This window comes from Gambusia affinis, linkage group LG11, assembly GCF_019740435.1.
Source record: "Gambusia affinis linkage group LG11, SWU_Gaff_1.0, whole genome shotgun sequence".
Taxonomy (NCBI): Eukaryota; Metazoa; Chordata; class Actinopteri; order Cyprinodontiformes; family Poeciliidae; genus Gambusia; species Gambusia affinis.
The window spans coordinates 22,711,145-22,734,992 of NC_057878.1; the positions used below are offsets into that span (position 1 = coordinate 22,711,145).

Below are 23,848 nucleotides of genomic sequence, written 5' to 3' on the forward strand. Positions count from 1 at the left end.
GCAGTCCTTTGATGATTACAATGAAGGGGATGCTTCTTGACCAATTGTAGACGAGCATAATGCCGAATTGTTCAGTGAAAGTAAAAATGATACATAGTTTTCCTATTTTTTTATATAAATAAAAATCGGAGAAGTGTGAGACATATTCAGCCCCCTTGAATCAATTCTTTTCAGAATCACAGATGCATTGCACTTAAAGCTGCAAATCTCTTAGGATATGTTTTTGCCACTTCTTGAAAATTTTGCTCATTCATATTCTAGCCTACTCAGGCCAGGTGGGATGCATCTGTGAACATCAATTTTCAAGTCTTGTCACAGATTCTTTATCGACTGAGTCTGGGCTTTGACTGGAACATTCTAATACACGAATGTGCTTCGATCTAAATCTCATTGCAGCTGTGACTGAAAATTTAGGCGTTGTTCTGTTATCCCAACCTGAAGTCTTTTGTAGCTTCTAAAAGGGTTTCTTCCAGGTCTGCCCTCTATTTAGCTCTACCTATTTCCCCGCGAACTGTGTTGTCAGTTATGTGAAGTGTAAGTTTTTTAGTGCAATATATTTTCCATTGAACAGGTGTTGTGTGAGATATTCAGTTTAGGACATTGTTTTATAATACAACCCTATTTTAAACTTCCATATTCATGTTGCATTTTTATCTTTCTTTGCTTAACAAACTTTGGTAGCCTTCACAAATTGAAGAAAGGAAGCTGAATCCATGAGCATATTACACTTGAACAAACATAAACAACCATGTATCCATTTTCTTTTATTTTCCAAGGATGTCACTTTGCATTCTCTGATAACATGAAACCCTACATGTTACCCCAATTTTATGATTGTACTGTAACTAATTGTGAAAAAATTTAACAAGTGTGAATACGTTTGTAAGGCATTATTGATATGTAAATATAACATTGATTTGATTTGACTTTGATCAAATCAAATCAAAAATCAGGCGAGCAGCAGTTTTAGTGAGAACTGCTGCTCACGTTCTCACTAAAACCAGGAAGATAGAGCACATAACACCAGTTTTAAAGTCCCTCCACTGGCTCCCTGTAGCTCAAAGAATAGACTTTAAAATACTGTTGTTAGTTTATAAATCACTGAATGGTTTAGCACCACAATACATTAAAGATCTGCTGTTATTGTATCAACCTTCCAGACCTCTCAGGTCTTCTGGTTCTGGTCTGCTCTGCATCCCCAGAACCAAAACCAAACAAGGAGAAGCGGCATTTAGCATCTATGCACCAAAAATCTGGAACAAACTTCCAGAAAACTGTAAAACAGCTGAAACACTGACTTCCTTTAAATCTCAACTAAAAACCCACTTGTTTAGAGTTGGATTTGAAACGTAATCAATTGCAAATTTATTGACGGAATCTGACTTGATGTTGTGTTTTTGATGTTGATTCTATGTTGCATTGTGTTTTTGTGTTTGATTTGATGTAAAGCACTTTGAAATGCCTTGCTGCTGAAATGTGCTATACAAATAAAGTTTGATTTGATTTTGATTTGAACAAGAGTGTTCCTTTTTTGTCCAGTTCATCTGATTTCAGCTGGACTAACCAGCGGGCAGTTAGATTGCATTTCTAAATTCAGCTGAAAAAGTTGTATTTCTGCATGTCCCTGATCTTGCATCCATCTGGCATCCATGATAGCCAGCTGCTATTCTGGCCAAAGTGGTAGGGTCTATCACCACCCTTTAGCCAATACAGCAACTGACAACTATGGATCTAAGGACTCAACAGTTATAATGACATTTCTGAGAAAGGACTCACACATTGTTTTGGTAAGGCACTACACTGCTTCAAAACAAAAGAAGTGACAGGACTTTGCCACTCAATCTCTTTTAAGTACAAAAATGATATTTCATCAAAAGTTTTATCCCATTATACATTATAAAATGATAAATAAATTCCTAAATTATGTGATACCTTTTATGACAAAGACATTAATGGAAAGCAGAATATGTATACATTTTCTGTGCATCGGAAATTTATGAAACCTTAACATCTGTTTTGGCTGAGAGAATGCAATTATCCAATCCCAAGACTACTTCCAAAGCTTTTAAAAATGTGGTTAAATAGGAATTAAATGTGAAATCTCCTGTATATAGTTGTGCTGGTAAAAGTAAAACCCAGTGAAATAATTTTTTTTTTCTCAAAAATATTAAAACACAGTCCAGTCCCTAACATAGGTAAAATTAGTTATTAATTGTGATTGATGGAGACCCGCGGACATCATTCCAGTGTTTTGCTGTACCTGCTTCTGTGAGGAAACCACGCCATTAGTCTCTGTCACCTCGCATTCTCGCTCAGATTTGTGAAACGCAATAATGAAGTCTCAAAGGTCCTTCGCCCTCAAGTCTTAGCTGTAAAGAATGCTTATGAAAATGAACCAACAGATCTGATTTTGTTTTGCTTTGCTTTTATATTGGAGGTTGCTACCAGCTAATAAAGAGGGAAAATTCAGTTCTGCCATGGCTGTTATTCTGTAACACTGTAATTAATGCAGTCTGCACATACTGACAGTTACCCTCCACACAGGAAGCAAGGGCCTGTCAAGATTAATAGCATACATCGGTAAAGCACAAAGCATCAGCCTGACAACAGTCTTTTATTATTTACAGATGGATCGACAGACAGACAGATATATGGACAGGCACATTGTGTGTGTAAATAATTTCTACATTGCTTAAATCTTGAGAATTGGGATGTCTCCCGACAAGAGATTTCATTTAGCTGGCCAAGACAAGCTGTATGACATGCTGAGAAGGTCAGAAGTCTACAAACATAGAGTGCATCCAAATAAACTGTTGCCATGGCAAAAATTACACTTGGTTAGATGCATCTGAGTGTAAAATTGAATTATCTCAGCCGTGTTGTAAGTGTTCATTTCAATGAGTCCTTGACTTTGAGGTCTTGTTTTTCTTGTGTAAGCGCAATCTGTCTAAACTTTGTAGGCTCTTAAAAGGTCTAAATGGTAATGTAATTCTCTGGACAACCTTTGTGTACAGTTGCAATCTATGTTGGCTTAAGTAACACAAACTCATCTTCAAAGCAAAAGATTGAGAGGAAAGCGTGTTGCAGGATTCAAGAGAAATCATTGTATTCTATCTTCAAGAAGTAGGCTACAGAAAGCAGCAACAAGAGACTTCGCTCCACAGACTTAAAAGGTTGTGGAGCAAGTTTACTCGTACCTTTTAAGAGTAAGATGTTACTCGTAACATTTTTTGCAACCACTGGTTTAGCCTTTTGTTCAAAATTAAGACTGTATTTGGAAAACTATACAGAGAACCTACTCAATGTTTGCCATGCTATGCTTAACCACATATTTTTAACATTTTTGAAGAATTTAATCATAGTATAAAGACTAACGACACATGTTATTCTTAATGAGGTCAAGGTTTTAGGCAACACTTAGTAAACTAAGAGAGGCTTTATGTTAAGCTGCTAATTGGAGACATGCAACCTCATCAGATAATATCACCTCGTTATAACATGTAAATCTATAAAGAATAAAATACCATTAAGGGATAGTATTCTCCAGAACAAACTCAAGAAAAATGTTTAAAAATTTACCGGATGAATTTACTTTAAGCTTATGAATCAAAATTAAAATGACAAGTGCCATAAATAATATTACCAAAACTTTAAATACTTATGTAAATATTTTATTCCCCTCTATGAATAATTGCTTTTCTGTATTGTTACAGACTTCAAACACAATATGTCTGACTCTTTAAATTCATCAAACTTATCTCTAACCTCACCACTTTGACTTCTTAAAAATTGCAGTGGGATCTGATCTAAGAAACATGCTGATCAGCCGAATCTGATGCAGATCATAAACGCTGACATTATACACAGAGCTCGGCCTTGTGGGGATTTCTCCTCAGACAGGGAAATCAAATGAAGTCTGTCACAAATGTCATGTGCATATTGCTGAGATGAATCCTATGAGTTGTAAGCAAACACCCTTAGTTCCTTAATCCCAGTGGCACAATTTCAAAAACACACAAGGCTCTGATTTTGTCAGATCGATAAGCATGATGTGAAAGGACAAACTGATCCAGTATTATGGTTTAAGGTTGCACATTTATTACGGAACTATAATCTCAAAGGGACTGCGACCATCTCAAAATAATCTGCTGAAATCCTGTATTATACATGATAATTAAACACTTTCAAAATATGGTCAATTACCACTATGCCCGCTTCGAATAGTGTAGATGGAAACCCCTACATCAGAACATTTACTGCTATGACAAAAATATAAATACATAAAGATCCTGGAGTAAAGGAGATGTTATAAAACCTTTAATAAAATCTAAACTACAATTTAACAAAGAAGTCTTCAAATCCATGTCGGAATGATATTTACATCATTTTTATTTTTATTTTTCATGTTTTGGAGTGGCCCAGCCAGAGTCCTGACTTCAATCAGAATGTGTGGACCTACATATTAAAGTGATGGCAAATAGACTTTTTACAATCAAAAACACCTATGGAAATAAAATGCTGGCGAATAATTCTAGAAATATTTGAATGACACTATATTAAAGACAATTCTTTTCATAGATTGATGAAAAAGGTAAAAACATATTCTATCAACCTATTATTAGCAAAATAATAATAAAAAACATTTTTTGTCAAAGTCAATGGTCATTTTACATTTCATTTATTATCTTTTGAGAGAGATTTGTCTAATTAGCTGCAAAAAAGAACATTTTTGGTTGAATGAAACTAAATTTAAGTTTACTATGGGTATGAATATTCATGAATAAAACTGCAAAAATCCAGTGATAATTCTAGTTACTATACAAATTTCTCAAGACTTGAAATTTTTCATATTGTGTACATGGCACATAAATTAATCTTTAACCCCATTTTTAATCATGTATGTTAATTAAATGTTTATTAGAATGAAAACATCCAACATTATTCTGGAAGATGTGATACACCATCGTTTCTGGGAAAAGAGTATCTGAGAAAAAGAGCCTGTTCATTTTAATTATTTATCTTCTGCTTGTGGGTGCTCTTGTCAATCTAAGTCACATTTTTTTTCATTAATGTTTGGACTGAATTTAGCTTTAATCATTTATCTGTGAAAATTTGCATTTTAACATTACTGCTGCCCAGTAAAGATTTGATGTTGGACTAAATAGGCAATGTCAGGAAGAACCATTGGACAACAACATGAAAGATACATCATTTTGGACTGGTACATTTAAGCTGATTCTAATATACCCATCAATTGTTGGTTGGTGTGACACATTGGATTTAACAATGATAGCAAGAATCAACATGTAATTAACACCCCCCACCTTTTCATTATAAAAGGAGAGAGAAAATCCATCATCAATCACTGCTGTGATACATTTTAATTATCTAGTGCTTGGGCAAGTTCGCACAAAGTGAAGCACATTTGTTGCTAGGACTCCCTAAGCGACTCTAGTCTATCCACTTATCTGGTTAAACATTTAATCTGCTCATACCTTTTGAATAATCCTCTGTGGCAATCTGATAGACTTGTGACGAGATTCACTCACCCATTACGGCCAGAGCTGTGCCTTTGGCTAGCACCCTCTTTAGAGTCTCTAGCACTTCCAGCCCACCACCGTCCAGATTGCACCTGTTGATTGTGCCATTGGCCGAGCTTATCCAGTAGAGCTTGTTGGCAGTGAAGTCTATCGAGAGACCTGGAAGACATATAGGTGGAGAGAGCAAACCAAGTTTTAAATCAGTGCACTACAAATTGCCGAGATATGGACATCACAAAGCAGATACATATTCATTGTGCCAAAAGGAAAATTAATTAATTTTTTTAATGTATACGTTTTACATGCATATTCTGATGTATCAAACTGAATCATGATAAATGTAATTTAAAATAAATTACATCAGGGTTTTTGTGAACAACTTTGAGGTTATCTATTCAAAGCTGTTTGCCTTTTTTTCACTAACGTTCTCGAATAAACCTCTGAGGCCTTTACAAGATGACTGTATTCATACAGAGATTAAATGACACACAAGGAAAGTCTAACTTTCAAAGGAAGTTGGTTCCACTAGCATTTATTTAACTGTACCAAATTAAAATGGGATTGAATACAAACACACAGCATTTCAAGCAGATTTTTATGAGTAAAACGGTTTGGAAACCTTGTACCATTTCCCTTCTACTTCATTAAATAAATTTTTATTATGTAAAATCTAAATGCACTTTAGAGGCTGCACTTTTACTACTTTGTAGGTGACAATATGGTAATAATGTCCAATGTTTATGTATGCTTTTGCAAAAATGCTAAATGTTATTTTTGGAAAATGTACAGAAGAAAAAAGTAGAATAGCTCTATTGTGGCAGCACTAATTCAGTGGCACCTGAATTATGAACATATCTATTTTTTTTATTTTACATTTTGTTGTTCCTATGTACCTGGTTAGAGTATGACTAATAAAAATGTTTGTGTTTCCTCACACGTCTACGTGGGGGATCATTCAAAAAGAGAGCTGGCATGAAAAATGAACAAGAATGAGTACTGACTGCTTTTCAATCCATTTCCTGGCCAGCTGATGTTTTTTTTTTTCCCAAACAGTATCCCTGTTAATGTTTGGAGCTGAAAGCAATTTCAATTGTGTACCTCCGGACATCTCACTGTCTCGCACCATGTGTTGGATTTATGTCTGGCAGATTCACAGTCACAATGCATCATTAATTTACTCTTGTCCCCAGGTCTACCCCATAATCATAAATGAAACCAGTGAAATACAGAGCATGTTGGTATCTCCATGGCTGACAGGCCTGGGAGAATGAAGAATTGCAGCAGAGACAAAGCTGCTCTGTGTGACAAATGAAAAGTTTGACCTTGAGCTATATGTAACAGCAACTTCTACAGATGAAGACCAGATGATTGTTTTTGCATTTGCCCATTTAACGGTGGATTATGTGACGTTTACAGTCAAACAATTTGCTTGCTTCTAACAACAGCCGTAGAGAGCAAAGCTCTCATAAACAAGCTGAAATGGATAAAAATGAAGTAACAATGAAAACTCACTGGACCTTCATTAAACATCATCTCTGTGGATTCACAACATGTTGCCACAAGACACTGTTGTATCAGTTAGAAGTTCGCTGGAACATCTAAATTAAGGCTTAACAAAATTGTACAAATTATTTCCCATTATGTTGTGAAACTAATGTCTTACAATAGGTGCTTAGCATAAATTTCCATATAATTTAAAGATGCTGGGAGTCTATCACATTCAATTTCCACCTTTTCTGGTTCTGACTTGAATTACGGAATTAAAATAATAATCTGGATGATATTACACCTTCAACAGAGATCAACTTAATGGCTTAAAAAGCACTTTCCAAATCTTGTGGTATTCAAAAGAATATCTCACTAAATAAATACTCATTTACAAAACACTTAAATCCTTTGATCCATTCAGCTGACAACAAAATACATTAGGGCTGCCATGACTCCTTTAGAAAAACTAATGATGTTGATTATAATAATCTACCGACATTGATGTTCTTCGAGGACATAATTTTTTATGGTTTTATATTTTTCATTTTCTTAAAATTTTTAGTAATTTATTTTCTTCTTAATTGCTGTAGTACAGAGAGTCCCTTCCCTGCAGTCTGCAGCAGTACATGTGCATGAGTATTTCAGCATGTGTGTCATTAAGTCAGTCGCATTCAGCTCAAATCTGTCTCTGTCTGCACTATATTTCAAAACAAGCATGGCAAATTTAATTATTTTGTGATGATCTGGGTTATAACAGCTTTTCAAAGTTTTCAAGGACCACAGTGGTCTAAATAATGTCAGCACTTTGAAATATGTGACAATAAAGGGAGGTTTTGGATGCTCTAAAAAGTTGAATTCACAATAGAAGTAACATGCATGGACATTATCAATAAACAAACCCAGAGGATAAATAAAAATAAGCAAAAATAAAACTTACAAGACACGTTTTATAAACTTATGAAATTCTGTCTGCTACATTTATCAGTTGTAGTGCCAAAAAAGTTGATTTGTTTCATTACATTCTAATTGTATAGAATGTAATGAATTGTATAGATAATATCTATATGACTCAATCAATTACCTCAAACATTACCATGTCACAACATAAAACACAAATGCATTAGTGATCCTTGGAAAACTGTACAACCACATCGATGTCCATTATCCCTAATTTGTAAATAAACATATTTACTAAATTATTACTAAGTGAGCTACAAGTAAATAAGTTTATTAACTGTTTAAGCTTCCACTGACCTACGGGATCCTTTTGATTCTGGTGGAGGACTTTGCTGTTACTCCCATCCATGTTAGCCATGTTAATCGTGTTTCCATCTGTCCAGTAGATTTTCCTGCATGACAGAAGAAAGGTGAGTGGTAGTAATTCGGTTAGGTACTAAACCACATGAAGTTTACAAAAACAATTGCATTATTTAAAAAATCCTATTTTATTTTCTATTATTATTTTACATAATTATCTGCACATTTAGAAAATGCATGTAATCCCCCTTATAATGTTTGGATAGCCTAGCTTTGAACAGCAAAAAGAGAGCAGTATATTGAAAAATGTAGAAAAATCAAACCTTTAATGACTTTGTTTCAGGTAAAAAAATTTTATATCTGTTTAACAAGATTAAAATATGTAACTAAATTAATTTTTAAAATGTATACTTCACATTTGTGAATTAATTGGAACTTAACAAACTTTAACTGGAACAATACGGTATTGTTAGACAACACTGAAATCTAAAAAAGAAAAAGAGCTGCTAAGCACGGTGCACAATCTGCTGTGGGTCTATTTCTCGTCCCATGAGATGAAAACAGAAACAAAAATGGAAAATAGATTCTGATTGGGTCTTTTAGCAGAATAAATATACAAAATCATAGTCCAAATACATACAAATTGTTCTGTAGAAATAAAATTAGCATTTTTTATTTATTTTTTTTATTGTAAGTTAAGATCAACAATCTACATCCCAGTAGAAAACATGTGGCGAGTACTGAACAGATTTTTTTTATTTGTCTTCACCAAACAAATAGGCTCAATTTTAACTAAGGTTAGATTTTTCCAAATTCTTTAGTCTGAGATTCTGCTGTGGCAGTAAAAGATGAATTTAGAAAAGGCCATTTTACACACCATCACCAGGAGTACCAATAACACCTTCTACACCGTATGTAGAAGGTTTTTGTTTTTTTTCTAAAGGGCTTTTATCTTCTTATCTTCCTTTTGTACAAGCCAACTCTTTGCTACACTGTACACTGATGGTGATGCACTCATGAGATGCACACACTACTCTAATCTACTTACCCTTTGGCAGGGTGCACTACGAGGCACCTTGGCTTGTCAATGCCATGGATGATGGACGTCTTCAGGGACCCATCAAAGCGAGCCACATTGATTTGTGACTCGTCATTTTCTGAGCTGAGCCAGTACAAGTTCTTAGAAAGCCAGTCTAACGCCAGACCCCGACAGTTTGCTATGTCTGACAAAAAAAGACCATGAGAAACAGTCATACTTTTCATCTTGACTGACTAGACAATGCACACACAGACATAAACAATCTTAGACTGCATACAAATATTTGTCACACTGAACATTTTTGCAAGTTACCTCTGCAATTATGTTTATTACTATAAATAAATAAATCTTACATCTGGTTACAAAAAAGCATGTATGGAGTATTACTTTCTCATTTGGTTCTCCATTTAGAATTTCCACAGAGATATTTTAGAAGACTCCCCGAAAGACTGCCTGCCCCACCTGAAGAAATGATGGTCTCCAGCTGGGTGCCGTTGATGAACACCCGTTTGATGGTTTGACTTTTAATGTCAGCCCAGTAGATCCTCTCCTCCTGAGCATCAAAGTCCACCACTGTGACATCGTCAATGTCTGGCACCGTCAGCGCCGTCATAACGTTCATGTAGGGGTTGTCAATGTCAACACCACGGATTTCAGAGCGTCGCACATACAGAAGAAATCTTTTCAGCGCTGGTGAGATAATAAAACAACCATTTGAGAGTCTTTTGAGGATTTCTGTTGTGAAATGCAGGTGAAGACGCACTAACAGCCAAATGTAAAATTTGTCAAAAGAAAGAATTAAAGTGTAAAAGGCAGCAACTTACATTTTTACTTGAACAACACATGCTGAAAGCGTGAAAAATGAGGAAGGTGTTCTTGCTCACCAAAGCAGGATTGTTTGTTGGCTGAAAGCTTCATGAGGTGTGGACAGGTGCATGACGCGGTGCGGTTGTAATTGATGAGACACAGATGTGAACAGGGACCACGTCCATCATTCTCTTCGCAAGGGTTAGAGGCTGATGGGGCAGGAAGGAGAATAGAGAAAAGTCAGCATAAAGTGAAGAGAAGCAAGGGGATTTTCTGGAATAATTACAGTATTTGAAGTGATCAAGATTTTGGTAATAATTGACATTAACTAAGAAATCATTAACCATGATTTCATGAATCACGGTTAATGATTTCTTGGTTATAAAATTTACTTTCATAACATAAATTTGTTATAAAAGTATTACTGATTAAACTTTAGCTTTAATAACATAAAGCTACATAATTTTTAAAGTTTAATCAGTAATAACTTTATAGCAAATTTGTGTCACATCATGATTTCTTGATTAATGACAAGTTGTCATAACAAAGACATTTTGAATAATGTCAACTTTGTATTAAAAGTGTCACAATTTACCGAATGACACTTTATGACAACAGTTATAAATATTCATAATGACTTAGTCATGTTCATGACAGGTGTTATGTCATGTTTATGATGGTGTCATGACAGTCTTATTCACAACTCATCAAATAAAGTCTTACCAAAATTTTTAACATGGACGAACATAACTTAGATTAGAACAAAACAAGGATGATAACTGTTGTGATTATAATATGGTTTTACGAGCAAAAAAAAAAGCACACAGGATTGTGGCTGTCAGACTTAGATGCTGTTGAATTTACAAACGTTATGGACCCTTCAATGTTGAAAAAAAAGCAGAGGATAATGCATCTCTTTGATCATCTCAAATGCGAACTGGAGATGATCAAAGACTGCTAGCATGAACAATACTGCTAACACCATAAGCTTGGTGGCTCTCTTGTGCATTTCAGTAAACATGTTCTGGTTTCAAGTCATTCTACACTCCACGGCCAATTGAAAATGCCCAACGACACAAAATCCACAAGGCTTTAGTTGAATTATTGCTGACTGGCTAAACTCAGATATTTAGTGACCGTTTTGTTAATTTGTTGAAGCTACAAAGTCTTTCACTTTTAGAAGGTTTTTTGGTATCTGTTTATCTTCTGATTATGCTACACAGCAAATTTTGAATCACACATTAGCCTACTCCTTGTACCTGATGTTATTAAACACAACACCAGGTAAGCCATCATGTCATAAAATTGCTGGGCAAACAGTTATTGACTATAAGAGAGCAATATGTTGATCAGAACAGTCAATATACCTGTAGTGTTTGAAATGAACCAATTATGCTCTTTATATTGAATGTCTAGACTAAAACAGGTCAAGCCCATATTGATTTTTATTATAACCAGCTCTCTTTACTCAGATTCAGCTCATAAAAGAAAGCAAAAAATATTGTATTTGCATGAGTCAATTGCAATAATTTGGAAGTAAAGAAAAACAGATTCAAAAGTAGCATTAAGCTAAAGTGGCTTATTCTCTGCATGAGTATTATTTTTCAGTCAGGCACCTGCTGGTTGACTGACAGGTCAAATGAAGGCAGAGGCAGACGCTAAAACTAATTATATATGGCTTTATTTTGTAATTGCGTTATCAGCCCTGCATGAGACTGTCTTTAACTTTAAAAGACAGAGTGTCCTACATCAATATCAAGTGATTCCACACAGTTCTCACCTTGTGGTTGCCGGCTGGGATGGAAGATCTGCAAGTCGAAAGGTTGAGCACTTGTCTTCTGGATGACAGTGACGTTTTGACCTGTCCACTTATTGGCTCTGGCTAATGTGTTTGTTCTCCAGTCTGTCCAGTAGACATTTCCACCGAAGAGAGACACAGCAAAGGGATGGGACAGGTATTCGTGGCCCCTGAGGATTTCTATGACCCCAGTGCCATCATAGAGTGCAGAGAAAATGGCATCCGAGCTGTTAAAGAAAAACCAACACCATATCAAAGTTTAAACTTCTGCTTTAATGTCCTTAAAGTACAAGATGGAAGGAGATCAAAGTGAAACCTTCCAATCCACTGATGGAACTGTTAAAATGTTCAAGAGCCATAGAGTGGCATTTTTTAAAAGTCTATAAATATTGCATGTCTTGCATAATTTAATGCCTACTAGGAGAATAAGATGATAAAATTTTCTTTGGAGAAACTTCTGCAGTATTTAATGGCATATAAGAATTAAATGGTTACGATTTTTGCACACAATTTGAAATTACTTACCGTGCATCTGTCCAAACAATTCTTTTTTCTAAATGATCCAGTGTTAGTCCATTAGGCCAGGCTCCAATCTCCATATCCTTAAACACAATGTGTCTTCCACTCCCACTCATGGAAGCAGCCTCAATTCTTGGAAATGTTGCATCCCAGTCAGTCCAGAAGAGGATTCTTGAAACAGAAACAAGATGTGGTTATTAGCATCTATTCTTCTTTGCAGTTGTGAAAGATTGAAAGCATCAAGGTACTGAATGCAATTAGTGTTTCTCATCAAAGAAAGATAGAAAACAGTAATTATGGATATGGTATTGCATCTGTAATATGTAACACAAACAGCAGTCCTGATGACTGTCCAAGAATAGCAGTGTCCCAGTGAAATTCTTAACCATCTATGACAAGCCAGCAGGTTGAGATTTTAAAACAATATTTTTCTAGCAGGGGTGTTCTGATCACACCTTTTTAAAATTATTTGTGTTGGACTCAAATAATTGTGCTTAACTACTAATACCATTTGATGATCTTGGATGGTCTACAGTTTGAGATTTTGTCAGCTGCATCCACAGAAAGCCAGGGGCCACTAAAATTATAACCCAATAAAGCATGTTTTGACAGCATAGCAGGTTTTCTGTTTATTATACTTGTTCATTTATTACACTGGTACATTTTATATGTTTCAACTTGAGCTAAATTTGCCATTCAGCCAACCGTAGTTATTTTATCATGAGAAGATTCTAATGATCACATGGCTTTTCACAAAGATGTTTATTCTTTATAGTTGTGCTAGTAGGGTTGCCAGTTCTCATGCACCATGTATCTTAAAGCCATTCTGGACTCATTGACTTTTAAAGCTGGCTAAGGAACTTCAAAAGAAAACCAAGGCCCTGTGTATCACTGACAGTGTGTAGCCTCTTCCTATCAGAGAACTCTGCTTCTGTCCATTTACTGTCAACTAAGTCATCCAAAATTAACAAGAAAATGGGTGCTCAAATTTAAATCACACACTGGCGACAACAAAACCGTGTTAGAAAGAAATATATCTGTACAGATCAATAGGCTTATTCACTTAATAAGACCTCAGTGATCAATCACCCACTCCTTTGAGTGGATTCAAGTAATAAGATTAGAATTATTGCCCCGTAATGGAAATGTGTCTTTAGGTACCAAAAGTGCCCATTAATCCTACTCTCTACAGTCATGAAATGTAGTCTAGTCATCCTTTCAAATGTGAACAAGTACAAAAGGAAGATTGTGTGAGCATATAACTCATTCCTTAAAAGTGTTAAATTGATTTTTTGGGATGTCTGGGTTTTTCCAAAGTCTCCAACCACTGGCTTTCAGATTAAATTAAGCCAATGTAGATACAGTATATAATGAAAAATTGTTGTAACATTTCAATAGCAGAGAAAAATAGTTTTTTATAAAAGTTCCTAAAATCTCATATTTTGAAAAGGTGATAGAGTTCTTTGAAGTTCTTATCTTTCACATCTTGCTGAAAGTAGAATATAATTCAATCAGGCTGTAATTGCTAAATTAATGGGAAATAGGTGTTTAACAGTGAACTAATACTCTTCAAATCTTACTTTTTGATACAACAGCAGTAGGACACTCGAATTTAAAAGTCGCACATTAAAGAAGATATGTAATAGCTAACTATAAAAATACAAAAATCAAATAAGCAAGACATTTATTGAATTATTTTTGTGTGTGTTTTATAAAATTGGTGTGGTAATAGTTAAAGAAGCAAATCAAAACTTTTCTGAAGGGAAACACAAGAACTCAGACTTATCCAAGCTAAGACAACGACCAACATAACATTTTTTTATACAATTCATATGTCAAGACACTGAGCCAAATTGATAGTAGTATTGAATCTGTAAACCACACAAAAAACTATACATCATACAACAGGTCTAGACAAAATTATTAATAATTATTAAAGTTCAACTGTAAGCACTATTATAAATAAACCAGGCAGGCGATGTGCAAAATTAAGAATTGAAGCAACATTTTTTTTTGTCTTGTTTTGACAAAAATCTATACAGAGCATAAAAACTAAACAATATACTTCAATGGAAGGTTACACTGATATTCAACCCTCTCTCTCAGGTCCAATACCCAGCTCTGGCAGCCACAGTCCACTGATAACAGCGATGTTATGTATCTAAGGCAGAGGACTAGCTGCAAGGAGGTGACATTAGGTTACAGCAGCAGCGAACACCATCATTTTCTTTGCCCTACTTACACATCCCTAAATCTTTAAAATCTTTCTCTTACATAAAGAAGGAAACCAAGGAAGGAAAGACAGACTTAATAACTTGTACAACATATTCCTTTCAAATCTGAGGCTGCTGCTGGACAACTTGCAGAATAGATTCTAAAAATAATCCAAAGGGGCCACAAAAAAAAAAACACCACAAAGAGGATTTTTAGGTTGGCAGTCACTCAGTCCTGGACAGGTTGAGCATCAGCCATGCGGTGTCAAGCCATACTTTGAAGTACCAGGACAAGGTAGCTGATGAAATATGATATGGATATATCTAAATACAAAAAAAATTACTTTCAAATTTGTTTTAAGACAATGCAGACAGGAAAAAAAGTTGGGCCACTATACAATTCAAATCACTGTGCCTCATTCCAATAGGTCTTTTTTCCCTTTTGCAATGGCAACTTTATCAACAGCTTCACATGCAAACCTTACAGTATGTCATTATTCAAGCTGGAACTCTAGTCTTATTAGTTGCTTCTGGCAAAGCAGTATTTGGTGTAGTCAGTCCTCTCTCTGCTGACAGCAGGGAGAATAAAACGTTTGCTGTCAGACACAAAGATGACTTTACAAACAATCTCCTTGTCCTACTCTGCAGGTTAAATGAGGACTGAATTTTAGGAATTGTACCTAGAGGGGACCAATTCAAAAAAGAATGAGGTATCTCCTTTGCTTTTTATCCATAATAGCTGTAGTGTCGAGCTACATAATTTTTATGAAACAAGAGAAAATGAGTAGTGGATTATTTGAAAGGGTTGAAATGGTATTGGAGTATTTGCTCCATGCAATTTTGATGTTCAGGAAAAAAGAACCAAAGCATTATTTTTAATGTATTCTGTAAGACCTTGACCCCAAATCTTATATAAGAAGCAAAATACATTGAAGTTTTCATGTGTTGAATTATTTCTAGTGCTAGCAGCAGTGGAAAAAAAACATACCCCTGTCCTGGGTCGAGAGCAATGGCCCGTGGATGCTCCATGCCTCCCGCGATCAGAGTGGTCCGCATTTCTCCGTTAAGCTTGGCCACCTCAATCTGGTCCAAATTGCTGTCAATCCAATAGAGTTTCCCTGTAATCCAGTCCACAGCCAGGCCCTCTGGGGTGGCTAGCCCATGCTGAACAACCACCTCAATACCTGCCACTCCTAAAACAATATTGACAAGACAATAATGTGACTGTACTGCAGTGACTTTGAATGAATTCATAGAAGATGGGATGCATGGGACATGCTGTCCATGAGGCAAAAGAGCATCGGGAGGCTGAATACAGCTGTTTGCCAAAGGGGAAAACCTGTCTGCTGTTTTATGAAGGTTTCTTAAAAGAGTAGCATAGACCAAGCTGAGAGGTCAGTTCTGCAGCTCCACAGATGGAGAAAAACTACCATTCACAAAAATACAAAGAGTAAAGTTCAGATTCTTTTTGAAGGATAGATAAAATACCACAATACAGGTCTTTGGCTCAATATTTTTCAACTTGATCATGAGGATAAAAATGATATTATGAACATACATCATGAGAGTGAAGTGCAGAACTGTGAAAATGTACTGCCCCTTTAAAAATGTTTTTTTGTCACACCAAAAAGCTTGGGATCATTGAATACATTTTACTATCACATAACAATAACCTGAATAAATACAAAGAAAAATGTTTAAAGGAAGGACATAATATCCAAAATCTAAATGCTGACTTCATAGCTCATAGTTTAAATGTGATTAACCACAAAATCAGAGCTGAATTTCATAAGTTGCATACAATAGAATACTGCTAGAACTGCAGAATCAAGAAATTGTATAAACAGAGCCTGTTTGACAGCATGAAGTTGACTAAAATTATCTAAATGCAACACATCATGTGCTGCAAAAATTCTAGAGAAAAAGAAATCCTAAAACAAGGATTTTTAAAGTTAGTACATAAAGCACAGCTTCTCTCAAGCATATAACAAGTTTTTATGTACATCGATGCCCTTGTGTGTGCCCCAGTGCATACCACCCGTCTCCGAGAGCCTTCCTCTGTAGATCTTATCTTCCACCACGTCTGTCCAGTAAAGCAGGCTACGGTTAAAATGGAAGTCCAAAGCAATTGTGTTCCTCAATCCCGGCACCAGAAGACTGTAGTCTCGCTTGTGAAGGTCTATTCGTCTTATCTCATGTCGGATTGAGAAAATGATGAAAGCTTCAAAAGGATCTAGTCGCAGAGAGACACACAAAAAACAGCAAGCATTTTTCTTCTTTTTTTCAAAGACAAGATGCAGAACATCAGGTGGCGAACACAGAGATTTTCGGACTAGATAACAAATTGCACTTGTCGTCTCTTGAATCCATCATGATGCAATGAACAAGTACACTCCTTTTTATATAGACAGGAATTCACATTTTAATGGGTCCAGCTATATAGATGCAGTGAGAACTTGTACTAAAATTACCTTGGCATAAGATATTTACAAAACAGATGGAGTCAAGATACAAAAAAGGGTCTGTTCATCCATCCATCCATCCATCCATCCATCCATTTTCTGAACACCCTTCGTCCCTAATGGGGTCGGGAGGGTTGCTGGTGCCCATCTCCAGCTGCGTCCCGAGCAAGAGGCGGGGTACACCCCGGACAGGTCGCCAGTCTGTCACAGGGGGTCTGTTCATTTTATGTAATATATATAAATGTGTGTATGTATAATGCTTAGATGTTCAACTATAGATCATTTTATAGGTGTATTGCTTTGTAGGAGGATTTACAGTCCTAGCTGCCACAGGCCAAATGCAAGTAATTACAAAACATTGGCCAGTTTGCAATTTAAACAGGCAATTTCTACAAAGGGCCTGTTTGGAGCACAAATGCACCTGAACCGCTGGTAGACTGGTGCAAATAACAATACTAGAAGAAGAAGAAAAAAAGAGCTGTAAAGTGACATTTCTTGTGTAATGCAGTTGGTCAAAAAAAAAAAAAAAAAAAAGTTTGTTAGGAAGACCTTAAGGATGATCTCAAAGTTGTTGTCACACTGCCACCAAACAAGTCATGTTGGCGGATTGATCAATGTGTGCTGTTTCTCGCATCTTTGAATTGTGTCAAAGAATTAGAATAGAGACCTCAATGAGTATCGTTTTGCTATTTAAAAAGTACCTTTTTAAAACAACAATCTTTAAACAGGTATTGAACATACTTTCCAATAAGCCCACACTTTCCTTTTTTTCTTTTTGGTCTGAAATAATATTTAACTTCAAATGTCATGTTTTCCTATTCACATTCATATTTTCATATTTTCCTGTGTAAGAAAGCAATTTGTAACTAAATCAGTGAATATCTGATTTTTATAGGATTGCTTTAATTTAAAAGCAGAAGTTGTTTTTTGTTTTTTTTATTTCTTTATGCAAGCATTTTTTTAAATACTATTTATTCCCAGTCTGATGGCTCGAGTAATAAAAATGGTTTCAAACATATTTCAGCAGTTTAAACCGCCATGTGGTGCACATTAATATTCATCAATTTCAGCCAAACCAATTTGTTGCCAAACACTGAACATATGAAAATAATTTCCCAAAGAACTAGATACAGTGGTACATCCAGTCTTTGGAGGAATGTGTTTTGCAGGGGCTTAAAAAAGCAGGTTGATGGTAAACAGTGTCTGAATATTAGACCGCCATGACTCTCCCTGCTGTGGTTTGTTTCAATCAGGAAGATTACTTCTACCTTCAGTGTAGCTCCTTTCTTAGAAATGTTTGCTCTACCTAAATTCAATGTCTGACATCCATCTAAAACACAACTACTTATAAAAACAAATATTTTCAAAGCAATGTTTTTGTAAGCCTCATGTTCAAAACACTTTTAAGCCAACAAAGCTGTTTGCGCACAAATAAAATGAAAGCGATGTCCTTACTTTAGACACTTGTTCCAGTTAGCAAACCAGCAACAATGCTTTCAGTGAAAAGATTTGTACAAACACATCTTTTATCACTGAGATGTGAAAATCAGAGAAAGAACATGTGTGCCTGGGACTTCACAATTAATCTAATAACACCTTCTTCAACATGAAATTGTGATATTAGTTTGCATGCAAAGACTGATGTTTGATTAACAAGTAGAGTCCCAATCAGCTTCAAACTAAAATAGTGTATCATTTTCTGGTGTTAATGTATGATTAGAGCTGCAACTGCTATCCATCCCGGAGTGCAAGAGAGAAGCAAGTCATCAAAACTGGGTCCATAAATCAGAATGTGACAAGCCAACAGCATATGCATTCCAATTGTATTTCAAGAGCTTTCTAGCAGTCTCATCAAATGGATTATCCAGTAGCAGCAATCAGTGGAGCAGACTCAAAATTTTTGATGCAACACAAAAATTTGAAACAAAACTTTTGATAACACAACTGTTTTGGGGGTAAATATCAGAGCAGTCAAGTAAACCATCAAGCTTTATAGTTTGGGAAGACATGCTTCCCTCAGTGAGCATCAATGCAGACAAAAACAATAGGACTCATTACTCTGGTGCATCTTAAAATTTTGAAACCTTTTCAGCACTCACATAGCCGAACAAAAAAATGCCTCTGTTCTGCAGTTTGACTTGAATTGTTTTGAAACACCTGGTGCATTAATAAGTTTCATTTTTTATAAGAAATATAAGAAACCAGATCATAATTATTAAGTTTCAGTTGGGTATCTTGCTTAAAAAGAAGGAAGGAAGGAAGGAACAAAACTGAAATTATTATTTTTGGACCTAAGGAGGAACAACCTAGAGTCAGTGCACAGCTTCACTTATTACAACTAAAAACCAGTGATCAGGCCTGAAACTTGGGAGTAGTGATGGACTCTGACCTGAACATTCAGAGCCACATAAAGACAGCTACAAAGTTGGCCTTCTATCACCTGAAGAACATTTCCAGGATTAAAGGACTAATGTCTCAGCCAGATCTAGAGAAACTCATCCATGCGTTTATCTTCAGTCACATTGATTATTGCAACAGCGTCTTCACAGGTCTGTCCAACAAATCAATCAAACAGCTGCAGCTGATCCAGAATGCTGCTGCTCGCGTTCTCACTAAAACCAGGAAGATAGAGCACATAACACCAGTTTTAAAGTCCGTCCATTGGCTCCCTGTACCTCAAAGAGTAGACTTTAAAATACTGTTGTTAGTTTATAAATCACTGAACGGCATAGCACCACAATACATTAAAGATTTGCTGTTGTTGTATCAACCTTCCAGACCTCTCAGGTCTTCTGGTTCTGGTCTGCTCTGCATCCCCAGAACCAGAACCAAATGTGGAGAAGCAGCATTCAGCAGCTATGCACCATAAATTTGGAACAAACTTCCAGAAAACTGTAAAACAACTGAAACACTGACTTCCTTTAAATCTCGACTAAAAAACCAACTGTTTAGGATTGTATTAGAAATGTAATCAATTACAAATTTATTGATGGTACTTGACTTAATGTTGTGTTTTGATTGTTGATTCTATGTTGCATTGTGTTTTTGTGTTCGATATGATGTAAAGCACTTTGAAATGCCTTGCTGCTGAAATGTGCTATACAAATAAAATTTGATTGATTGATTGATTGATTGATTGATTGATTGATTGATTGATTGATTGATTGATTGATTGATTGAAATAGTAAAACCCAGTTGTACAGTAATTGCTCTGTCACACACATGCTAGGTCACCTCCACTCCAAATATAAATAATTAATGACCACTCAAGGCAGGAAAGCGAGAAAAAAATAAATTTTTGAGAAAAATCTGATTCAACTAAAATGTGACAGGTTATTGCATGACAAAAATACAGAGGAAATCAACCACAACTGTTAGACTTTCACGGAGTTAATAACTACATTTACAAAGAAAACCTAAAGAATCAAAGATCATGGAAATGCCCTAACATAAAATTCAATTTTACAACAGAAACAAACACAAAGCAGCAACCACACAGCAACAAAACAGCCAGGGGCATCATGAAACAAACATTAAAAAGTAAGCTTCTGTTACCTATGCTGTGACAGCTGTCTCCATCTGGATCGAGTATCCATCCAGAATAACACGAGCACTTCACAGTGGTCTTGTACTGCTCACACACCTGGCTGCACTTCAGGTGACGGCTGCAGTAGTCCACTGCCTCGCATGTCTTGTTGCTTGAATCCAGGTGAAGTCCGGGGGGACAGGAACACACAACTCCTTTCCCCGGTGCCACTGTGCACTGGTGACTGCAGCCCCCTCTGGCTACAAGACACATGTCTGGGGAAAAGAGACAGGCAAGCAGTTCTTGGATAAACTGCCTCAGACAGAATAAAAATTGATTTCTAAAAGTTTGGAATGTACTTGTCAATGTTTAGACTTAAATCTGAGCTCAAAAAGCTCATATTTTGCTAAAAGTTAGCTTATATTCCTTACATAAAAAATGCAGGTTTTCATAAACTCTTAATATCAAGGTTTTGATGGGTTTGATAACATAAACAGTTATGAAGTTTAGGTAATAATAAGTTTAGGTTCTGTTTTTAAAAAAGAAAAAATGACAGATAGCTGTATTGACACAGATTATATTCATCTGATATTAAAATATGATTTAATGATCTCGAACATTTAAGTGTGGCGGAAAAAAAAGAAGAATATGTAAGGGTCAAATACTTTTTCACACTACACTATTTAAGTCTCTGACTTTCCCAAAAATAAAACAGAGAAAAAAATTGACCTGGTGTCTCTTTATACACCTTAATTAAGACCATATTTTAGGATAGAATAAAATTACCCTCTCTAATCATCAAGAAAAAAAAAAAAAATGTTTCTTGTCATGATTGTTACTGCAAAGTCTGAATCATGCTGAACTGGTCTAAATCAAGTAGACCCTTGAGGTTCCACTGAGCATAAACTAATAGCCTAAGATGAGCCAGCAGCTCACTTTTTGAGCCACAATAGCACTTCAGGGTCCTGCAGAAGCCCACTGAGGATTGCTTAGCAATGCTCTAGAAAATGAACCTCGATGTTTACACTATTCACTTTAACAGATTAAATTGCTACTGATAGTCACATGAGGGCATATTTTTGGTCTCTCTGAAGGCTTTTAGTGCACATTTGCCATTACCAGGAAGGAAGATTTTCTTTATGTTGTGTCTTGGGTCTCAGAAACAACAGATGCTGGTAACTTATCAAGCACCAAGCTGCTGTGTGTGGAAGAAGGGGTATATACAAAGACTGTGCTGGGACACTTCCAGGAATCCAAACATAGTTTGAAAAAGAACAGGATAAACATTTTAAATAAGATATTGTACAAGTCACACATTACCCACCTGGAAAATGGAAAGTTGTCCTAACAGTTCAAATTAATTTTTAAAGTTACATTGCATAGATGTTATTTTCACCCTGGGAGGTTGTCTTTTTACAGTGTCTTGCAGAGTATTCACAAATGTGAAACATTTTAACATTTTTTCAAGTTAAAACCAAAACTTGTATTTGTAGGAATTATGTATGATGTTGGATTGTAGTTAGAACGCCTAAAAATTTAGTCTTTTGGTCAGCATGCAAAAACACCAGGTGTTGAGGAAAAGCAAAACATATGCATGCAACTTATGGTGGAAAATGTTGGTGGTAGTATCATATTATGGAAATACATTTCTATAGTTGACTGATGATGTTTATAAACTGGTTCTGTTCAATCTGACAGACTGAACTATTTTGCAAAGAAGGATGGGCAAAAAAAATTGTCTGTTAGCCAATCACATAAAATTCACGTTTTATTTAGAATGAGAAAACATGAAAAAGTTGAATAAGTATAACAGCTTTTAAAAGGCTGAGTGCTTTTGTTCATGTTTATGCTCCATATAAAATTGAAAATCTAAAAAGTTCACAACTTAACAGAAAAAAAAACCCTTTTTCTACTTTTGTGTCAACAGATACTTAAATGTGTCATTTTGCTGTCAAAATAATACACAGAGCAGTGAGGGTGCATCTGTTATTTTACTTGGCTACTGTTGACTTGGCAGCAGAGCTAAACCCATCAGACACCTTTGGGATGAATTGTAATGCAGCCTGTGAGCGTGATTTAACAACAGGCATTGAAAACCTTGGTGAGAGCCTTCCCCAGGCAGTGATGGTTGTTTTAACAGCCAACATAATCAAGGTGGTGAAAAGAGATTTTCAGTAATCACCTGTAAAGTTTGCTATTCCCAATTCTTTTGGCAGAGTAACTATTTAAGAAAATCTTATACCTAATGGGATGTGAAGATAAGATGCAAAACAATACGACAAAAAAAAGGATCACCACAGATGGGTCCTTCATCCGAACGGTCAGCACAGTCGACTTTGCCATTGCAGATCTTATCAGGCGTCAGACATGCTGAGGTATCGTTGGCACAAGGGTACTTTGGGGGCTTGCAAACAGATGATTCACATGACTCTTCATCGGATCGGTCCTCGCAGTCAATGTCTCCATCACATACCCAACTTTTTGTGATGCACTTGCCTGTAAAGTATGAGAGGCTGAGTTAACAGAGGCAGTTCAAACTCAGGTAAACATCAACTTGTTTTCCTAAACCTGTTTTAGGACTCAGGCATTTATTTCTGTGCTGAACTTAGCTTTCTAAACTTGGCCCATTTTCAGACAAGAAACTGCTTAACTTTTTAGCTTCTTTCTCTAACTATAGATGATTAAGAGGTTTTAATTTTAAAAAAAGGATACTGAAGCTATGCAGATATTGAGTTTAAGTCGTCATCTCACATTTAAAATTTTATTTTGTACTTGTGGGATTATAGCCAGATAACACTTGTGTAGTAAAATCATTTTTGCAATAAGTGTCTAATTTTATGTGAGATTGTATAAAAAAATCAAACCTTTCCATCTTAAAAATATGAATGAAACAATGGAAGGAGGGATGGATGAATGGATCTAAGTGAGCTGGTTTGACATCAATGTTGCGGATTGTTTGGACACCAGAATGAATAATTTATTTTTCCAACCAAGGAAAAAACTTCCTTACTATGCTTCTGCAGAAGTTAACTTTTAATTAATCAAAACATTTCTGCAGAAGACATTCCATCAATGCTCATTATTGGTTTCTTTTACACAGTTAAAATGTAATGATTCCTTATATGTTGTTGTAACTCAACTCAAGGTACTGTATTTTCTAAGAATGGGTAAAAACTTTATTTCTCAATGTGGATTTATA

General features: G+C 35.7%; 1 protein-coding gene across 1 annotated transcript in view; it reads right to left on the reverse strand.

The window, feature by feature from the left end:
• lrp1bb (low density lipoprotein receptor-related protein 1Bb) overlaps positions 1 to 23,848 on the reverse strand; it is a 301,838-nt gene that overhangs the window by 100,848 nt on the left and 177,142 nt on the right. The window contains exons 21-31 of the mRNA XM_044132659.1: positions 22,945 to 23,145; positions 20,679 to 20,924; positions 16,697 to 16,894; positions 15,650 to 15,854; positions 12,455 to 12,619; positions 11,912 to 12,156; positions 10,209 to 10,340; positions 9,787 to 10,014; positions 9,334 to 9,508; positions 8,283 to 8,377; positions 5,550 to 5,699 (exon numbers count right to left, since the gene is read on the reverse strand). Of these exons, the coding sequence (XP_043988594.1) occupies positions 5,550 to 5,699; positions 8,283 to 8,377; positions 9,334 to 9,508; positions 9,787 to 10,014; positions 10,209 to 10,340; positions 11,912 to 12,156; positions 12,455 to 12,619; positions 15,650 to 15,854; positions 16,697 to 16,894; positions 20,679 to 20,924; positions 22,945 to 23,145 (2,040 nt within the window). The remainder of the gene's footprint in view (positions 1 to 5,549; positions 5,700 to 8,282; positions 8,378 to 9,333; positions 9,509 to 9,786; positions 10,015 to 10,208; positions 10,341 to 11,911; positions 12,157 to 12,454; positions 12,620 to 15,649; positions 15,855 to 16,696; positions 16,895 to 20,678; positions 20,925 to 22,944; positions 23,146 to 23,848) is intronic.